Raw genomic sequence first — 22,304 nt, 5'->3', positions numbered from 1 at the left:
TAGTTTAAGTATTTGCTACTGACTGTTCAAATGCGGAGTTTTGCGCAGCGCAGAGTAACGCGTCGTGTGTGTGTGTGAGGGGAACAGGGTCACATCACAGGAGAGTGAACTGCCTGTCAGAAATCATAGCACGTCAGCTGTCTTAACCGCGGCTTGTGTACTGCATCATCACTGTGTCGGTCACGCGACTCTGTTGCCCTTTCGGGCTTGAACTGATGGTAAAACTAACGACATTATTAACTGTCTTGATATTTACTTTGAAAGCTGAAGCGATTATGGTAAGGGACGTTACATTTCCGACGCGTGCTTGTGGTGTTCGGCCAATCACAATGCACTGGGTCAGCTGGCCAATCAGAGCAGACTGCGCTTGTCAAAGGAGGGGGCTTTGTTGAAAACGACGTGTTTGACAGAGGTGGGGCATAGAGGACCTACAATAATGTACAGTATTTGAAAAAGAATGTGTTTTTTGAACATTAAAGCATGTCAACATATTCTGTTACACCAAATACACAAAATAATGATCTTTAAAATAGCATCATATGACCCCTTTAAACACGACGTCAGCAGCAACATAAAAAAGTACTAGTTTTTGAAGCTGATATATTTACATTTTCATAAAAGACTATGACAACAAACATATTTTTCTTTAGAATAATACGTGTTTTTGATTTCACGTTGTCTTTAAACAAGGTAACCAGGACCATTTTTTTAACATCCATGACACTGCTATGTTAACTGCTCATCAACTTCATTAACTACATGTGACAAGAACACAATCTTGCCTAACCAAATTGCTCTCTGGTAACTCAAAATATTCTATTTAAAATGTAATGGGAATAACAGGACCGTCTGCGACTGTTTTTGTTTACTGGGCAAATGAATATGCCAACAGAACAGAGAGCCGTTCTTTTTTTCCTGAAGGAGAGAGAGAAGCAAGCAGAGCAAGTAAGTCTGTTTCACATTCATAAGAGTCTGAACAATGCCCCCAAACTGTCCAATCTAACAGAGCAGTGCTTGTTAAACCTCATTAGTGACATATTGCCCCAGTCTCTAATGATTATTGATTTATTATCTGAGAATAAACACTGCTACAATAGAGCAGACTGAGAAGTAACAAGCCCACAACTTCCCCCGCCCTCACCGTATGCAGTCTTGGTAGAGGTGGTTGTTTTGGTGCAGTCTGAAAAATCCTCCGGCCCGTCCTTCTGGCCCATGACAGTGGAGGCTAACTTCTCCTCATCTGTGGCGTGATGGACACGGTGGGGCAGTTTAGACGCTGGATCTTCCTGCTCGTCTTTCTCCTGTAGATAATAATGTTATAGACTTGATTTATAATGTTCATAGGCCGACTTCACAGATTGTGCACTGATGGTAAACAGATTTTTTTTTCTGCGTACAAAATAGCACTGCAGTTCAGCTGTGAACAAGCCAAATATTTGAACAGTCTAAAAAATGTGTCATAGCCCCTCAGACTCTGTTCTTCTCATTGTCTTAAACTCTCTGGGACAAAAGAACAGGCGGACATGGAGACCTGCTTTGGGAACTGCATTCTGTTTCAGTTTGTGTTGTGTACATACACACAGACACACACAACAATGATGCACACTACTGTCCTAGTTCAGGGGGGGGGCAATAGTGATACTGTATTTGAAGAGGAGGGTTTGTTCAGAGAGGGATACTGGGAGAGAGAGACAAGAATGAGGGAGGGAGTGAGGGAACAAGGAGGAGGATGTTTGCTGAGTTACTGCAGTAATCACAAATCCAAGACAATACAGCAAATCTAGAGGCTTTGTTTATAATATATACTTATGGTATGCTTACACAGTCATGTACATACCCACAAACGCACACAGAGATGCAAATACATGCCCACACAGAACAACATGCACACAATTGGCAATTTGTTGGACAGCGTTGAAATGATACCTGATTGCAGACATCCAGGACTAAGGACTGATTCTCATACTTCTTTACTTTACATGAGTTCCTGGAGAAAAGAATATTGACAGAATCAGAATATACAAGAAACATTGAAACAACTTTTAGCAAGAACTTCCCTCTTTAAAGTCTATTGTAGTGATAGCAGTAATACCGATAGTATCAGAAAGACATAATCGATGTGGCTGATTGGACAACATTAGATTATATTTTGTTCTTGTTTAGATTATTTTGTCAGTGCATAATGCACATTTTATTTTTGAACCATTTTCAAGTGAACTTTTTAAAACAAAGAAAAAAATTAATTTCAGCATGTGTTTTTTCTGTTTCTGTACGTATCATTGAAAGTGCACATATTTTGTTTTTCATTTTTATGGATAAATTTGTTTAAAATTATGTACACTAATATCAGATAAAAACTCCAGTTGTATCAGTGCCCTGTAAAAAGCTGTTTAACTTTCTACATAGTGGTCACCATGTTGAGATCACATAACCAAAATAATACTCAATACAGATCTCGATAAACCCATTATTTATCAATATCATACTTTTTTTTTTAGTTTGCAATATAAATAATTAATGAGTGATAAATATGATTGCAAATATGGTAGTTATAAATGATAGTTATACAATGGCATCGGTAACCAAAAATTTTAGGTTTTCACGAGATGCTGCATCCACGCCAGCAGGTATCCAATACAAGACCACTGTTGTATTAGCCTCAGAACATTTAAATTACATTATATTCTATGTAAGCTATACAAGCTATGCAGCAATACCTTGGCTAACAAGTCTGTTTGGAAAAGAGTTTGAAAAACTCACTGGTTAACCACTCAGAAATAGCAATAGTCATTGTATTCTTCAAAAAAACGCTTTAAATTAATAAAAACTAAGAATACATATTTACAATCCAAAGACTGATGTGTGCTTTACAACACTGTTTAGTAAAGTGGCCATCTGTATATTGGCCACCATGAGAGAGTCAGATGTGAAAATCACTACAAAATGCCCATGGAGTAAATCAATTCTGTCTGCCAAACAGTTAGAATACAATTAAATAAATAAGTAGACCTTCTGCCCTAGTTTGTTTAGAGGACTGATTCTGTACATGATTTGGAGCCAGAGGGCAATTCAGCCTTAAACAGAGCTCATGACATGCAATGGGACAGAAGAGTTAACCACGAACGTACAGGAAAGGAGGGCAGGAGAGGGTACTTACAATAGAATACAGAGAAACCGCACTTGCTCAGTGGTCCTGAGGACAGTATGAGAGAGGAAGGGACAGGGGAGGGAGGAAGCACACACACACACACAGAGAGGAGGGGATGTGGAGAGGGGACGTGCCGTAAGACATTAGAGGGCAAGATTGAAGCATGAAGAAAACATGTAGGAGTGATTTTAAGCTTCCTGACTTTCACAAACAAATAGGAGTTAGTTTGTAGAGGGGATGCCATAGTTTAGCGGAAAGTGGGAATTGTATACACTGGGACAGTGTAAACAAGACTACTGTAAACTTTACGACTGTAAACTATGTATGAAAAACGATTGTACCACATGAAAGATGCATGATTAGACAACAACTGAGATGTTGAAAAGAAAGGGTAGCATACCAACTGTAAAAAACAGAAGGTGTGCCTGATAACGTTCAGTAGGTGAAAATCACTTTTTTTGCTTATTTTATGCACAACATCTAGATACAGATGCAAAAGAAAGCCACTGATGCAACACACAACATACTTTTATCTCCCTGTCTAGCATTATCTGCCACTCACGTGATGATCCTGTCTTTGTTTTTCTTTGGAGACTGTCCTGCTTTCTTCCGCTGCTCCACAGATCCTTCTGGTTTGTGTTTGTCTGTAAGCTTCTCCATCGTTGGTTTAATCGTGTCACTTCCACCTAAGGTCTTTGATGGCTTAAAAGGATCAATAGAGTCATCAAAGTTATCAGGGTCAAAATTATATGATCCTTCAGAAAGTGTTGGCAAGTTACTAGGTTTACTGTTCCCACCAAAAGGATTAAAGTTAGGATCATCCCACTGACTTGGGTCAAAGTTGTAGGATTTTTTAGGAATAGGAATATCATCAACGTTCATGGGAGCCACGTCCTCAGATGGCAGTTGGTCTTGTTCTGATGATGTCTCTGGTGGTGGAGCTGCTGTTTCTGCAGCTTTTGGTCTTTGTTTTCTTGGAGTAATCAGTTTGCTGCTTGTCTTCTTTACAGACTTCTTGGGTGGAGGTCTCTTTGCTTCGGCATCATCAAGTCCAAATTCCAACATTACTGGCTGAGCAGGCATTTCATCCGTCAACTCTGATTTAGGAATACTGGCATTGGCAGGCAGAGAGTTCTGCAACTTGGACCCTCTGGTAGCGAATGGATTTACAGCATCATCAAACTGATCAGGGTCAAAGTTGTAGCTCCCCTTTGGAAGTATCGGAGGATCGTCATCTACCTCGTTGGGGTCTACACCATTCAGAGGGGCCTTCACCTTGAGGGAAGGAGGTCTAGGCTTGAGGGACTTGGTCTGTGGTTTGGAGGATGGCTCTTCAATGTGACCATTGCAGGTGTTGGTCTCATCTGTTGTTTCTGCTTCAGCGGGTTCAGGTTGGTCCACATCCATGTCAGCAGAGGAAGGCTGGTTCCTGAGTTTCAGGGTTGGGCTTGGGTCCACACTGCTCTGCTGCACCACTGAGGCAGGTGCATCCTCAGGAAAGCTCTCTTCCAGGGTCAGGTTCTGGGTTTTGGTTGTGATGGAGGTCAACTGATTTACTTCTGGGAAACCTGTCAAGAGTAGAAGAGGCAATTATTTGTCTATGGTCTACAAAATGTATAGAATTATCCTATTGAAAAACATGAATGCAATAGTATGTTACAGAATATTGCAGTATATTCATCTAATACCATTTTTTTTGTTATTTCAGGGTGTTTTTACTTTTCCTTTCATATGTTCTTAGAGCACATACAGTATGCTCTATTGTTCAACCTATGGAGGACATTTGAAGAACAGACTTCCTTACAACAGAAAAGGCAGGAAATGCTTCGCTCAGGATGCTAAGAGCTGAACAATAGTCTTCTCTTCCCTGTCTCCAACAGGCATAAAAACTTAAAGGGGTCATATGATGCTGCTAAAAAGAACATTATTTTGTGTATTTGGTGTAATGAAATGTGTTTATGCGGTTTAAAGTTCAAAAAACACATTATTTTCCACATTTTGGAAGGCCAAACAAAGTAGTTTCGCTTTCACAACGAAAAACACAGCGGCCTAGCGTGAGGGGAAGCCCCGGCTTAGCGTGCGCTGAGGCCAGGCTAGCGTGAGCCGAAGCACCGGCTTAGCGTGCGCTGAGGCCGGGCTAGCGTGAGCCAAAGCCCCGGCTTAGCGAGCGCTGAGGATGGGATAGAGTGAGCTCGAGAACGTGGGGTCGAGAACGGCATGCCCGGCGGATGCGACGAAGGAGCGGCAACCACATGTGACGGACCCTGGGCTGGTCTCCGCTTTGTCCACGGTGAAAGTTGATGTATTTCCTCAGCGACCAGCACAGATCAGCTCTAGGCATGACAAAGCGGATATCGTCCTCTTTTGGAAGACCAAACAAAGTAGTTTCGCTTTCACAAGGAAGCACACAGTGCCTTCACGACATGGCTGCAGCGTCAACAATACTACAGTGAGAATAAAAGTTACGCCTTCTTTCTTTGCATGAACATTTGGGTGGCGTTATGCAAATCTTCCCACATAGTGAGGTAGATATGTGGGGGCGTGTTAGAACGAGCCGTTTTAGGTAGGTGTGGCTGACTCTGAACTTTTATAAAGAATATCTCTTTGGATTTGAGACTTTAGTCTTTACAACTTTACAGATCTTCTTTATGCACCAAGAGCTTGTAACACTCCAAAGAGAAAGGAAAAATTGAAATCGCATCATATGACCCCTTTAACAGCAGAACTTCAAGCAACAATCAAACATAAATGTGGGCTAGATGTTTCAACACACCCATTTTGGATGTACTGGAAAGAAGACTGGCTCTTTTCTGCCATGATATGAAGAAAAACGGCCTCATCAACTGCAGCAATTCTAGATGTTCAAGAATGAAACAAGATGTGTGAAATTATGTCAGTAGTTTTAAAGTAGCCATTTTGAAACACTTTCCATTGACAAGCAGTCCTGCTGGCAGTCATCACTGAGTTTTGATGCAATAGCCTGTTGCTAAGAGACAGGAAAAGGCAGTCTATTTATAAATGAGATGTATGACTTCTCTCTGACCTCTGATTGAGACAGCTTTAAGAAATACTAGCTGTTATCTGTTCAAAATATTTACATGCAAGAAAGAACATGTCCAGTGATGAGGAGACCGTTTCTCACAGTTGAATTTGTGAATTGTGAATTCAGTTAGTGCTCCAACACGACATGCGTTTGAGTTTGTTTGAGGGATATTCTGTAGTGGTTAAGGCTCAGGTGTGGTAACCAGAAGGTTGCAGGTTTGATCCCCACAAGGACTAAGCCATGAGTCTTAACTATGGTACTCTTAAGTAAAGCCCGGCTCACACTGTGCGATTTTGGCCTGGGAAAATCCTAAAAGATTCCTATAATCCTAGGCTAAAATCTGTAGTATTTGATTGCTGGTTTGACATGTTCACCGACAGACGATTCGCAGCCATTGCGATCAAATTTGACCTCTGACGAAATTCTGGCAGTGTCAGAAGATTTGGCGCACAGTCCTGCAGTGTAACTTCTCCTACGATGAAATTCAAACTGTCTTTGTTTTTCAAGACAAGTCATGATTAGAATTAATGCTAGAGATTTCTTCCAACCACATAAACTCTTGTCATAAGCTCTTGTCCTCCGCTCACGGAATTCATATGATACATTGCCTCTGCTATGATAAACACCAGTTGCGCTGCTGTTTTCATGTGGGTGTGTAGTGCTGCTTTCACTATTCTTCTTAAATATGCCAGTATTGCCACTATTCATATACTTTTTTAATGATAGCCAACATTACAGCCCCATGTGCAATGTAGCTCGCAGTCGCTGAACATGTATGGGCGCACTCGTTTTTAACGCGTCTTGACTGTCGTACAGTTTGACATTAATGACAACTGAGATCCCATAGTGTGACATGATCATCATGTGCGTACAGTCTGACAAGTACAATCCTAAAGGACTTTTAAAAATCGCACAGTGTGAGCCCGGCTTTAAGGTACTTAACCAAAGATTTGACCTGTAAAAAGTTCTTAGCACTGTTCTAAGGTAACATAATGTGAAAATCACATAAACAATTACAACTTTTAGGCTAGTAGCCTAACGTTTTAACTGTAACACAGTGGTTTCTACTGGACATCCAAAAAGAGGAACTTGAGTTTTACCAACATTTTAGGGAACTATAGCGTTACGTGTATGAAATTTAAACAACTTGAGCATTGTAAGGACAATATTTCACTTACAGACCTTCCATAAGTCCTCTCCAATGCCCATGCCCAGTCTTTCTCCTGATTTTGCCAAGTTCTAGCTTTCCCTTCCTCTTTCTGTCTTTTTGCACACATCTGGTACTACACTGTCCTTCAGTGTTAAATGAGATGGCAGACAGCCCTTGTCAGAGGACACAAAAACACTCTGATCAGCACTTTTAAAGTGTGACTGCTCTTGTCATCACTTCCAGAGGTCAAGGCTCCTCCTTAAAATTCATACTGTAAGCTAATTTCTGCAATGGATAAACTTTTTGACAGATATAAGCCATGTCCCTATACATTTGATGTCCTCTTTTAAGAAAAGGAAACTCTACAGGTTTTATTTACTAGCTGTCAATTTAGGGCCTTGTAATTCATTCATATTGGGTAGGTAACTGAAATGTTGAAGGTTTGTACTCAAGGTGTCTGCTAAATGAAAGATTGCTAAAATTCAGGCTACGAAAGCAACAGTGGCCATAACAATGCTAGTGAAGGAGAATCATCAGGCACACTCCGATTGGTTATGCAACCAACGCTAGTGGCTGTGACTTGAGCTTTCCATTTGTGGTGGGAGTGTGATGCCTCGACAATGTTTATTTCATCAAAACAGTAAAGCCTTGGTATGGACAGCATGAGCTAATAAATTCGAAACACAAATGCTTCATCTCCACCCTGTTGAGAGACATTTCAGAGCGATTTTGATTATATAACATCACTAAAATAATAAGAACACTCATCCCAGGAAAATGCATAATGCTGTCACAACATATTAGTCAGTTCCGTCTTAAAGATACAGCACACAACAGCCATAAAAATGAGACTGTACATGACCAAGCTTGTTCTAGAGTAAAAAAGGCAATTATACAGTAAATAAATAATGAACATTTATTTTTTAGTAATATACTCTGACGTCAAAAAACAACGGATGTCAGCAAGAGTTTATATCTGACTTTACACTGAAGGTGCAGCAGGATTTAGTGCCTGTGGTGGAGACAACACAATAAGGCTTGTGTTTACATAACCACAAATTCTGGCTAAAGCACTGCTAGCCATGAAAATGTGTGTTCCAGACGGCACAGCACTGGCGTATATCTGTATAGTTGTGAGGATGAGGATGTCGGTGGTGGAAACTGGATTGTGCTCTGCTGGAGCCAGACTTTTACAGTCTGTCTGCTCAAGCAATCCAAACCATGACACGTAGGCTTGGAAAAGCTTCCTCTATTAGCCTAAAGCATGCGGAGGAAAACTTTCTCACAAAACTCACTGAAAAAGTAAAATTTTTTAAAGCATTTATTCATGTGAGGTATAACAATCAAGCTTCCAGAGATTAGGGTTAGGAAGGGAACCAAGAGAAAAATGCTATTGTGAATAAACTAGCTAGCAAGCCTAGCGCAGTTTCAGTGACTGCAAATGTGTGTTGTAGAGTGTCTGTGTGTGGCATTTAGAGCAAAGAACTAAATCACATGATGTTCTTTGCTGTGAGCCTTTGACCTTGTCCATTGATAAACGTGCTCTGAGAGGAGCAGGCGCTTTTGTTCAGTTCCAAACTCCTGAATTCCAAGCTGTGCACTTTTCCCACACTGGGTCAGGGGCCTCTCTTTACCCAAACCCCTATTTTCCAACCTCAAAACCTCCTCCACTCAATTACAAAAACGTAACTAATACTGTCTGCACTGTTTAAAATCAGGCTGAGGTCAAAATGCATTGATGCCTTTGAATCTTTGCAGTGCAAACACAGAAACTTTTTCATCCTCACCTATGAAACCACTGGAAGACTTCATCAGAGCTTTAGATGAAAAACAATAGTAGCATGTGTTTTCATGCATTCACTTAACGGTAGTGACAAGTCAAATTTTAGAGCGTTTATGAGATTCTAATGGGCAGATCAATTCCTCAAAAAAGTCTGGGGAAGTGCAGCTGTTTTGAGTTAGTGATATGGTACACTCCCCTGAATTTGGACACGTGTCTGATGGCAGAGAGGAAAATTTTAAGAAAACAACGCAAGCTTTTAAGTAAAAGAAACTGTTCTGGATAAGGAACTGGAATATGAATCTATGTGCTTGTCAAAATCATCAAATTTATTGTAAAAGACAGTAAGGCCTTATATGAACGGTACCCAATTTGCATTTGCAATTGTTCTTTTAAAACGGTCATTTTAATGATTCAGTCAAACCAATGCTAAAAATGTTTGTAATGTTTGCACTTGATCATAAGGGAGAACTTTCTTTGTTTTGATGGATGGTTTAAATGAAATGATAAATCAATCAAACAAAATAAATCTTTGCCCATTTACCTGCCTTCAGGTGCACTAACATTGCCATCTAATTAATATTCATCACCCAAGCTAATTTATTAGATAAAGTATAATTTATAATGTGCCTGCTCCACTATGCCTATGTTCCCAATACTACTTAGGAATGACAAGAAATGCTACCTACAATATATTGCTTTCAAGTGACACTAAAAGATCACATATACATATACACAATACATATACACACATAACCACATAGAGACATAATTTCCTTTTGTTGCCATGGCAACATCATATTGCATGAGAAGAATAGAAGCACATGCAGCGACAGGTGCTCTGTGGCATCTACTGTCTGTATCGATGACTCTCTTTTCTTGAGGTATTCTTTTACCTGTGCTCTCTGTGATCGGTTGATCCAGTGCTGGTGGTTCTTTATATGGCTGATGGACAGGCGTCTCAGCTTCAGGTGTCTCAAATTGGCCCTCTGAGTCCGAACTGATGGAAAATGAAGAGAACTCTGTGGTTAGTACTTCGACAAAATGGTTATTTGGCACAGCTTGATTTAAATCAGATGGATAATGCAGATCTTGGATCAGGAGTGATCAGTATAAAAAACATACAAACTCATCAGATCATCAAATGACATCAATATTTAATCAAACATTTTGCGCATGTGGCTTAAAGGTTTAGCCTTGGGTGAAACGAAACTGAACTGAGCACATCATGTCCGCATTAAATAATAACAATGTATCCCAGCTGTGACGCCAATACTTTATGCATATTGCGGTTTATCAGGTCTGCTTTGATGGTTTGTGTGAGGTAACACTGAAACGCTTTCTAGATTAAAGGAATAGTTCACCCAAAATTTCTCCTGGAAAATTACTTATCCTCATGCTGTTCCAAACCCATATGACCTTATTTCTTCCATGGAAAACAAAAGAAGCATTATGCAATTAGGCTTCAGTTTCAGAAAGGACATAAAAGTGTCACAAAAGCAGACCAGATGACCCATGTGCTTTTTAAGTTAAGGGAATGATGACTTAAATTTCAGCTTTTAACATATGACTTCTTAAAACTTCTTAGGACCCATTCATTGTAATTTAATGGAAAAAGGCAACTGCTACAGTTTCCTAAAATGTCTTCTTTTATAGACATGTAGACAACATTTACATTTTTAGGTGAACTATCCTTTTTACACTCACAACAGAGCATAATGGTCATGAGCCTGAGCTGAAAGGGAAGAATTGTTAATTTATTGTGTGTGTGTGTGTGAGAGAGAGTGTGTGAAATCAGTCCCCAAGTCTGGGAGAACTGCCCAGTCTTGTTGCACTAGGCCACCTGCAGCCCCATAATACCGTTAGGGAAGTAATCATTACTAGTCCAGCAAACAAGCACAACAGACAAGAACATAAAGGAACTTATGCTATAAAGTGTTATTAAAAGGTTTAGAACAAGTTTTACAAACCCAACTCAAACCCTAAAATCACTGTGTTTTTCATAAAATCCCTGCCTGCACAACTCATGCTGCTTGTACTGGCTCACACTGAGCTCCATAGAAATGAGTAGCTCTCTACAGAATGTGTGGGTGGCTTACTGTGTGTTTTTCTAAGTATATTTACAACTTTCATGATCCTGCCACTCTTTTGGGCCATTGTTCAGGTCTGTGTAGCGATTAATTTGTGGCGGTCTCTCAGGCTGTGAGACGTTAGGAAAGAAAGGATTCTTCCAGGAAAGGAATGTTAGCAGACAGCTCAACAACGGCACATAGACAGGATGTCAACAACACGGCTTAGGGAAAACAAAGCAAAAACTTTTAGCCTAGATGACACATATGAACTATTATTACATAAACAAAAACGGAGATAAACTACATTTTTGCATTCAAGTCTTTAAAAATAATGTTAGGGTTAAGCTTAACATCTCTCCTCAAAAAACAGCATGTCTGTCGCACAAAGGTGTGGGAGACAAGGATTTCTTCAAATCTTCAACCCTAACTATAAGTAATAGCACTATTAATGCTATTCCTAGCATCGACTAATAATGAAGCAGAGTAATAGACAAATAAATGCCTTCTTTTTAGCAAAAGAAAACCGTGCTGGGAAACAGTGCTATCTATGGGCAAGGAAATTAGCTGTGTCACAATTGGGGGGTTGGGAGAGGAGAACGGTTGAATTCTGATCTTTATCTGAGCACAGGGACACATTAGACTAACAGCTAAACCCTGAGCCATGCACACTTCTTAATGAAATCCCCCAATGAAGTTGAAAGCACCCACAAACACACCAAGAACACACATATAGATGAACAAACGTGTACACGCCACTTTCCCCAACTGTGACTACAGCACCAACAGACATCGACATTCAGAGCCTCTGATCTCTGACTGCTTTGATCCATGTGGCTGACTGCTAAGCCATGGCTGTCTGCACAACATTCAGAACAGTTAACACCATCATCTGACTCAAACAGGTGGCTCTGGAGGTAGTTTTTCTAAGGTTGGCCTCTACTGCTTGATGTTTCAAGGTAAGGACTTGATTTAAGAAAAGAACTAATGTGCATAGTAAATAACAGATATCCCACACTTCCTTTCTCAAAAACAACCTGAAACCCCAACTTCACATCCTCATTTCCTTGCTCAAGCTATGGAGTTCACAAGGTTCTAAACTTGCCTGCAGCCATGAGACCTTTCGTCGTCCTCTTGATCTCTTTGCATAGCCTCTCGCGCCTCTTCCGTGAGGGCTTCGTCGTCCATCCCCAAATCAGTCTCACCTTCTTCCTCCCCTCCTCCTCTAACGGCCGACCAGGTCCATTTGGCCCACTGCACTGGTGATAGCCAAGACATCTTTGACCTCTTGCTGGTGACACGCCAAGCGTCTACAGGAACACCTTGTGGGCGAATCCAAACAAGTGAGTCAGTCTCCCCTTGCTTCTTTTTCTCTCCTCCTGTCTTGCAGATGTTTTTCCTCAGTGGTAGGCAACGCTTCACGTGGTCTTGAAGTGGAGCTTCATGTTTTCGTCTCAAAAGCCTATCTGCTTCCTTCCTCTCACGCGACTGTTGATGTTTTCTCGCAGCTTCCTCTATCTCGGTGCAGCTGAGTAACGAAGAGTTTGCAGTCTCCTCCTTTCCCTCGCAGAATACCACAGCAAAGATCAGCTGGCTGCCAGATAACTCCCCCGTCCACCCCTCCTTTTCAGGATCAGACTATTGAGAATAAACTAATGGGGGGAGGAGAAAAGAGAGTGCCTGTATCTCTGGTCCAGCTGATTCGGCATCCCCCGTTGTGTAGGAATGGTAGCTTCCTTCCCAAGCAGAACTGCCTCTCTCATGAAAAGCAGAAGAAGGGAACACAAACCGAGGCTGAAGAGAAGGGAGAGGGGGGCTCCGTGGTTTCGGTAGGGAGACTGTGGAATGCAAGGCTGAGCTCCTCCTCTGTCTTTTTTCCATTAACCACCTCTAGCCTTGATCTCCAGCTCGCAACCAGGAAAACCTGTTCTCTCACTTGTCCTTTCACATTGTTACCCGTTTAGAAAGCCTCAGCAGATCGCTCGGGGATGTCAACGTTCCCATGGCTAATTTGTACTCAAACCAACATCCTTTTCCATTGGGAAAAAGACCACAAGACCTCTGCGGTATCTATACAAAACTAAGTCATGAGCTTGCCTTGAAAAATAAAACACTTATAACAAGACCTAAGTACTTTCTAAGTGTTCACATTGTATAATCTTAATAAGGATAATGCAGTGCTTAAGGATTTAGTTGATGGATACTGCACCAAGTATCTCCATTCTGCACCACAACCACATCCTTTGATCACTGTCAACAGTCTAAAAATACAACCCCAGTGAGGCCGTGTTGCTGGTCGTTGCCATCACAAAGTCTACCCACACAACCAGAGCAACGGTTCTCAGTGCTGTAACGTGTTTGAGCTTTGACAAAATGTCCTGAGCAATGTTGGTGTATTAGTGCAAAGACACTGAACTAAAATCTTTATGAAACCTCTGTTAGACCATGAAAAGCAGATGTCCCTTAAAGGCTCAGGGTAACTTATATAACTGATCTCCATGGAGAAGATGGGTCATTCCACATCAGAGGTCTGCAGATATTTCAGGCAGAATTCATTCTGTGAGACACAGTTAAATGTGCCTGTATGATATTGGCAGAACTGCTTCCTAATGCTAATTGTGAAATGAACACATCTTCTTTCAAGGCTTGGGATTTCTTAGAGCCATGTTATTTTAATTTGTATGTAAATGAATGTATGATGTTTTGGTGAAGAAATTGGATAATGAAAGAAATGAAAGGGTTTTTTTTCCATTGGTGGAGACTTTTCCTTATAAAAGACCACCCATATATATGTTATGGAGCGTTTTGGGAGGTTTTAATTAGAGTGACCATACGTACCATTTTCCTAGGACGCGTCCTGGCCAGGATTTCTATATTACCTAAAATATCTAGGTTTGGCTTTGTTTGCGTGTGCAGACCGATCGGTGTATGACATCCTGGGAAAATGTCACGTATGCTCACCCTATTTTAATACCACATGCTCAGGATATGAGGCTAAGATTCCATTATGCAAGTTGAGGAGGACTGCACGAGGAGGTCTCACATTTCAAACACACGTGGAAAACTTGGCAAGAGACACAACAGAAGCCGGAATAAAAGAAAACACACAACATAAAAGACAAAACAGGCCACTGAAGAGAGTGCTTCTCAGAAAGAAACGTTGCTTTCTTTCCCCAAAACAACGACTGGGCACACGTCTCAGAACATTTCCCGTTACCAGACGCTGAGCAACCCAAACAGCCCTAAATATGATGGTTTCTCAGATAATTTTGGTTCAAGGGGAGGGTGCATCTGTGCTTCTAATTACAGATTCCACATTTGGAGAATTGAACAGATTGAAGCCGTTGAAGCTCTGTGTTTAGATCCACCCAACAGCCTGTGACTGAACCACCACGATTGGGACTTCAAGAAAGACAAAACTCCCCTGTTTGTCACAAAGGAGAGAGATGAAAAATGTGAAAAATTTCAATCAGTTCGTTCTGAGATCTGGGTGTAACCTGGGCGGCACTCAGCACTAATTTAGAGAATAAAGGTATAGTGAGTTTTACATTTGTTTGTCAAAAGAAGCTCTGCTTTTTGAAAGCCACTTCCACCAAACCCAAATGTACCGTTTCGAAATCTTGATACTTGAAAGGAACTGAGCTAAGATTCCAAAACATGGGAATCTAATCCTTTAAAGTGTTGCTTTGTTGAACTACCTTTGATACGGAAATCAGAAGTGACCCCAAAAGGCTTTCATTTAAACTATGTGATATGATTACTGCAAAAACTTTAAGGGGAATTTGACCAATCAGCACTTGCTATTTTTTGTTCAGGCTACTTTATTTCCCGGACACAGCTGTTACGGCTTAACACATCATAACAATGACACTCTCCGACAACCTTCAGAGCATCATATTCCTGTGTTCAGTGCCAGGCTCAGCACGATATCTCATAAGCTCTCAGCATCCAATCTTGGTTGAGTATGAATGATGACATCTGCTACTAGGGAGACTTATACTCTTAATTATTACTCTTACTCTAACTCATCACAAAATGATTCAACTGCTGGATTTGAAATAGGCTATGTTTCGAGAACATTTGAAAAAAAGCATCATATATGGAAGAATGCCTTCAAGAAGCAATTCCCGCCTATTTATTTAGCCTTGAAGGAATTATTCGATCTGTAAAAGAGAGATGTGATAATAACAGGCAGCCAGAACTAGACTGAGGCAAAAGCACATGAATAAAGGGAGCAGAGCCATCTTACATAACAAATCTTCACTGATGTGAGAAATAGTAATATTATGGTAATTTGTGTCAGAACGGCGCTCATGCCTCCAGAACAACACATCTTCACATGGCTGCACTCCATTGTGTACTAACGGGAGCCAAAAATAGCACAATCAGCTAAACAAACACTTCACATTTCCAGAAAAGACTGGAACATGATGGCCAATAGTCACCTCTCCAATACCGATAGGCTTTATGTGTTACTTAATCTATATAAAGCCATATAGATGTCCAGTCTATTTGTAGCCGAGCAATAATCATTGTTATTTTTACTGGAGTCACAAGACAGGGAGAACAGCTGTCCAAAAACAACTCACATGAGAAAAAACACTCCCTTCAGAGTAAGGGTGTATCTCAACATGAGTCCAGAAACACAGTTCAATGTTTATTCCTATGATTAATGTGAGATTTTGGTTAGATTGTGATCAAACATTATCAGTTTACTACGATATAAACGACCATAAGAGGAACATTAGCAATATTTTTTAACAATTTGAATTATTGAAATTATTTAGCCAGACTGTTGGGTGCTAATAATCAAGGAAGATGCGAAGTTGAAAAATATGACAAAGTTCTGAAATTTTAATAGATTTAAATATTCTATATAATTTTGGAGTGAGTGCTAGATAAAACAATAGTAAACACTGCATAGGAGTTAAAACCAACCTCTTCCTTAGTGAGTCGGGTTAGTCTAAAGTCACAGAGTCACCTTGTGGCGAAAAACTGAACCACTTCTAAAACTACAATGAGTGCATTTAAAGGGGAACTATATAAACTTCAATCATATATCAACTATCAACTTCAAACTTGAATCGATATATGTATGTTTAGCAAAATGATTCTTGAAAAATGGGACAAAAAATTTCTTAACATTACCAGACATTGGTTTTCAATCATTTCCATTTTTAAAATAACCCAAAATTAGGTCAATTTTTGATCAAGATTTTGGGCTCAGTGCTACAGGTCCGAGGCTTTTAGTCCTGTCCGGCCTGTTGAAAGCACTGGCTTGGATTTGCCCGACAGTGGAAAAGCAGCTATTGTTTAAAAGATTGTGTGTGTGTGTGTGTGTGTGTGTGTGTGTGTTTTAAAATAATGATAACAATAATTGTTCTTACATTTTCTGTTATAATAGCAAGGAGCATAGAAATTACAAAAGAAAAAAAGCTAAAGTAGGGGTAACTTTGACTTTAAATTTTTTTTTTTAAGTATTTAACCTAAAAGTTTTGAACCAATAATTTCTGAAACTATTTTGAGCTGCTGAAAAGACAGCACACTGGCCACATCTGCTGGTCAAATGGAGGAATATGCAAGCAGATTTTTATTTAAGGGTCATGCTTCAATATATTATAAAATCATAGCATGTATGCATCGGAGTTTAAAAGTTTATGGTGCGGCACAACTGTTTTCTCTTGAGCAGCAAATCTGTATATCTGAATGATTTTTAAAGGATCATGTGACACTGAAGACTGGAGTAATGATGCTGAAAATTCATTTTAACACCACAGGAATAAATTACAATTTAAAATATATTCAAACAGAAAACGGTTATTTTACATTTCAATAATATTTCACAATATTATTGTCATAACTGTATTATTAAACAAATAAATGGAGCTTTGGTGAGCATAAGAGACATTAAAAAAAAAACTTTAAAAACCTTACTAACCCCAAACTTTTTAACAGTAGTGTATATATTGGTAGACTTTAATACATGAACTCCATGCTTTCATAATCATCTTTATTTTGTACTTTTTAATTCTATAAAAGTTTTTCTGAGGCATGTCACTATTACTCCCACTGTATGCGTCATCACGCTCTAGCACACTTGATGTAATACATCACAACAGAGAAACTCAACACAAGTATGCGATTGTTCATATGAACAGCCTTAATCACATGCATGAATGCAGAATATCATTTCAGCACTGACCCTCTAACCCAAAACCAAGCAATTCCTCCACCCCTCGACCCTCTCAAAACAGAAACAAACATTCATCAGACGACCTCCTTATTAGCAATACATTTAAAAAGAAAGGAATGTTTGTTTGAACAGACAGTTCTGTCTTTTTAAAACTTAAGCTTCAAAATGACCCAGTTATAAACAACGACTGACATTTTGACCTGCGCTCTGGGAAAATGGAAACATTGATTAAAGTGTCCTTCTAAGAAGGGCTACCAGCATGGAAGGAAGAGCTATTTTAGGGTCTGTGTTTGTACAACAAGCACTGCACAGAATAAAAACCTTGCAAGTAATGAAAAAACTTTCAGTCATGATCTGCCATAAAAATTTCCCGCAAATTGGACCTAATCAGATGCGTCATGTGTCAGATTTTCTGATTCCAATGCAATTTATTAAACACAAACTCAACGAACTAAGGAGAATTTCCCACAAACGCTACACATCGTGCAGTTTAGTGCACTACAACTTGAACCTGAAGAGGTTATGAATCATCAGTACATTTGAATATGAAAATAAACTACACAAATTATGCCACGTCAAATTGAGCTTACCAAAGGATGGAAAATGGCATTCAGTATGAGTTAAGGAACTAATCTAACCCTCAAGACTAGCTGACGTGTCATTTGTACACCTTTACAACCCACTACAGATGGCGATGCAGTCGGTCATTAGGTTTATGGATGCTCTTTAAGATATAAACAAATTCTGTGAGCATGACACCATTAAAGATATACTTTCCAAAAACACTCTGTCATGCCATATTAATCGCACTTACAGTAACGCCTCGCTAAATAAAAGATGTTCAAATAGGCTACTGGACTGTAAAAGGCCTGAAACTTGTCAGTGTACCTAAAAGGCGTGGGGTTATTTGCACAAGAACCAGGGTTTGATTTTAGCAAAGCATTGCGTTACATAAAGACGATTCATTGAAACATTTCTAAAAAAGTCTGTGATTGAAGCCTGAATGATGTATGCAAAACCACCATAGAAGAAGAAACAAAAAGCACTTTTTAACCCTTTCAGTTCCCAAACTTAATTTGAATCCACAAGAAACTTCACCAGCATGATGGCCACACCTTTGCTGTTACACCATACACCGGGAAGTGTTAGCAAACACAACGCATATGACACAATAACACTGACATGTCTCTAGTATGAACAGGTACAAGATTAACACCGTTTTACTGCACATTTACATGATTATGCATAATAATAGACGTCATAGACGTTAAGTGCATACAGAATATCAAAATAGCATGACAGCTATCGTATGAAGTTAAAACATGTAATACAAGTCAAACTTACATGCTAATGCTCTGCTGTTTTATTGAGTTTGTCCCATTGCCCTTCTTGCTTTGGGATCCCCCCATGATGTTGGTCTGTTTAGAGTGTGTATGACTAACTTCAAGTATATTTTCAAGATGGTCCTAGCAGGTGTAGCTGGCTCATTCTGGCTCTTGTCCTACAGTTAGAGTCATATAGCCCAGTGCTTCAGCAGTGACTATTTTTAGGGTCTGTTTGTACAACAAGCCCTGCACAGAATGAAAACCTGACAAGTAAAAAACGTTCATGATCTGCCATAAAATTTCTCGCAAACTGGACCTAATCAGATGCGTCATGTGTCAGATTTTCTGATTCCAATGCAATTTATTAAACACAAACTCAACGAACTAAGGAGAATTTCCCACAAACGCTACACATCGTGCAGTTTAGTGCACTACAACTTGAACCTGAAGAGGTTATGAATCATCAGTACATTTGAATATGAAAATAAGCTACACAAATGATGCCACATGTCAAATCGAGCTCACCAAAGGACGGAAAATGGCATTAAGTATGAGTTAAGGATCTAATCTAACCCTCAAGTCTAGTTGACGTGTCATTGGTACACCTTTACAACCCAAATGGTGATGCAATCAGTCATAAAGTTTATGGATGCTCTTTAAGATATAAACAAATTCTGTGAGCATGACACCATTAAAGATATACTTTCCAAAAACACTCTGTCATGCCATATTAATCGCACTTACAGTAACGCCTCGCTAAATAAAAGATGTTCAAATAGGCTACTGGACTGTAAAAGGCCTGAAACTTGTCAGTGTACCTAAAAGGCGTGGGGTTATTTGCACAAGAACCAGGGTTTGATTTTAGCAAAGCATTGCGTTACATAAAGACGATTCATTGAAACATTTCTAAAAAAGTCTGTGATTGAAGCCTGAATGATGTATGCAAAACCACCATAGAAGAAGAAACAAAAAGCACTTTTTAACCCTTTCAGTTCCCAAACTTAATTTGAATCCACAAGAAACTTCACCAGCATGATGGCCACACCTTTGCTGTTACACCATACACCGGGAAGTGTTAGCAAACACAACGCATATGACACAATAACACTGACATGTCTCTAGTATGAACAGGTACAAGATTAACACTGTTTTACTGCACATTTACATGATTATGCATAATAATAGACGTCATAGACGTTAAGTGCATACAGAATATCAAAATAGCATGACAGCTATCGTATGAAGTTAAAACATGTAATACAAGTCAAACTTACATGCTAATGCTCTGCTGTTTTATTGAGTTTGTCCCATTGCCCTTCTTGCTTTGGGATCCCCCCATGATGTTGGTCTGTTTAGAGTGTGTATGACTAACTTCAAGTATATTTTCAAGATGGTCCTAGCAGGTGTAGCTGGCTCATTCTGGCTCTTGTCCTACAGTTAGAGTCATATAGCCCAGTGCTTCAGCAGTGACGGTGCAAAGTGTGTCAGAAATGCTGAAACACTGCTTGTTTATACGCTGTATGCCCCTCCCACCTCAGCACAAACACACACACACTCCTACAGTAGTTACAGTAGCACATGACCTCTAAACACACACAAGCTGTCAGTCAGACGTGGGACATTCCATGGAACGCTGGCAGGAAGGGATACACATCAGGCATCCATCCCGACAGGTTTATCTTTATCTTATGTTGTGAATGGACCTGCATTGATGATCTAAGTTAGTGTTTCTCAACCCTGGTCCTGAGCGCCCCCCAACACTGCACATTTTGTATGTCTCCCTTATCTGACACCCATTTCAGGTCCTGGAGTTTCTTTTAATGAGCTAATAAGCTGAATCAGGTGTGTTTGAGGGAGACACACAAAATGTGCAGTGCTGGGGGGTGCCCAGGACCAAGGTTGAGAAACACTGATCTAAGTGATCATGTTTTTCTGAACAAGCACTGACATGTGGACAAAGTTCAGCTCTGTTAACAACTCTTTCTTATAGACAAGCTAAAAAAAATGTTGCTGGGAGCTCTTGAGACAGACTAATTAAGGTTCAATCTCGTATGTGGGTCAAATCTGATTATCTGATCTTTTTTTAGACCACATCAAGGTAAAAACGATGTGATATGTTCTAAAAAAAGGCTCTAATGTGGAAAGACAGAGTGCAGATAAGGTAAGAACAGCAGTACTTGTGGTGATAGGCTTGTTATTTAATTGAAATTGTTAGTTTGACTTTATTTCTGCTGTGGAACATAAAAGAAGATATTTTGAAGAATGTTCTTGCTGCTCTTTTCCACACAATAGAAGTGGATGGGGACTTGGGCTGTCAAGCTCCAAAAAGTACAATGAGAGTATCATAAACGTAGTCTATATGATTGTGCATTGGATTCTAAAGCCATAAAATAGATGTGTGAGGAACACTGAAATTTAAAGAGATAGTTCACCTAAAAATGTTTTAATTTTGTCATAATTTACTAATGCTAGTAATCAAACAGTTGATGGTCCCCATTCACTTCCATAGTATTTCTTTCCCTACAATGGAAGTCAATGGGGACCAACAACTGTTTGATTCTTCAAAATTCTTCTTCTTTTGTGATCAACATAAGAAAGAAACTTATAGGTTTGGAATGACATGAAGGTGAATAAATGATGACAAAATGTTTTGGATGAACTAAAAAAATTAATTGAACTAAAAAAGCTCTAAGTGTTGGATGAACTATTCCTTTAAGTCGTAATTCACTGAAAATCTTTTTTTATTGTATTGTATCTTGGACATTCTGCCTAACATGTCCTTTGTTTTCCTCAGAAAAGTTATACAAGTTTCAAAATACTATTGAATATTGTAATTGATGACTGATTTTGATAAGTGAACTTTTCCTTTAAGATCTGGACAGATAATCATAAAAATCATTTAGCTAAAATAACTGTAATTTTCCTTTATGCAAAGTCTTGATATGATCCTCACATCGAAAGCTACAGTGATACTTCAGAAGCTTAACTGAACATTAGCAGGATACAAATGAATAAACCTACATAACATTTTTTATACCTTCAAAAGTCATTACAGTACACAAAACAACTTCTAATTTAGAGTAAAAGCTCCAGGCAAAAACTTCAGCTGAAGGTTCCCCTCGCATATACCCGACACATTTTTACCTAAATTTGCAGATCTCACATTGCCGCTGAGTGCTACCACTGAACACTGACTATTTCTGAACTGATGTTGCTCTGAGATACGTTAGGTTGGCTGGTTTGTCAAAGCAACAGAATGTCTCAATATTCAAAAAGCAGCCGAAGACACTCCTCATCCACAACCAGTTAACAACTCCACACATAAAGTCTTATTCGTTGCATTTTACCTCTGCTCTGGCTTATTTCTTATTCTAGCTTTCTAATAAACAACAACAAACATGCTACCCTGTGTAGCTACCATTGCATACTTTATAACATCTATAGTACAATATTTGGATGTTATGTTATCAGTAAAATGAGGAAGAACTTGCAAGGTAAAAAAAAAAGTGAATTCTGTAAAAATGATGGATGGATGCAAGGTAAATTAAAAAAAAAAGTGAATTCTGTAAAAATGATGGATGGATGCAAGGTAAATT

General features: G+C 39.4%; 1 protein-coding gene across 3 annotated transcripts in view; it reads right to left on the bottom strand.

Annotated features, from left to right (window-relative positions):
* Positions 1 to 20,454, bottom strand: part of tacc1 (transforming, acidic coiled-coil containing protein 1) — a 24,411-nt gene extending 3,957 nt beyond the window's left edge. Inside the window, exons 1-5 of one of the 3 annotated variants that reach the window (XM_016236016.1) lie at positions 19,983 to 20,454; positions 10,018 to 10,121; positions 3,711 to 4,716; positions 1,927 to 1,987; positions 1,142 to 1,301 (exon numbers count right to left, since the gene is read on the bottom strand). In XM_016236016.1, coding sequence (XP_016091502.1) covers positions 1,142 to 1,301; positions 1,927 to 1,987; positions 3,711 to 4,716; positions 10,018 to 10,121; positions 19,983 to 20,047 — 1,396 coding nt within the window. In that variant the 5' untranslated portion in view covers positions 20,048 to 20,454. Of the gene's footprint in view, positions 1 to 1,141; positions 1,302 to 1,926; positions 1,988 to 3,710; positions 4,717 to 10,017; positions 10,122 to 12,295; positions 13,147 to 18,727; positions 18,913 to 19,982 lie in introns of those variants that run through there. The other 2 variants (XM_016236015.1, XM_016236014.1) reach the window with 2 other exon arrangements.
* Between the last annotated feature and the right edge of the window lie 1,850 nt (positions 20,455 to 22,304).

The sequence above is a fragment of the Sinocyclocheilus grahami genome, unplaced genomic scaffold (genome assembly GCF_001515645.1).
Source record: "Sinocyclocheilus grahami isolate Dianchi unplaced genomic scaffold, SAMN03320097.WGS_v1.1 scaffold478.1, whole genome shotgun sequence".
Taxonomy (NCBI): Eukaryota; Metazoa; Chordata; class Actinopteri; order Cypriniformes; family Cyprinidae; genus Sinocyclocheilus; species Sinocyclocheilus grahami.
The sequence above is the reverse complement of the archived record's forward strand: the minus strand, read 5'-3'. Positions and strand labels throughout refer to the sequence as shown.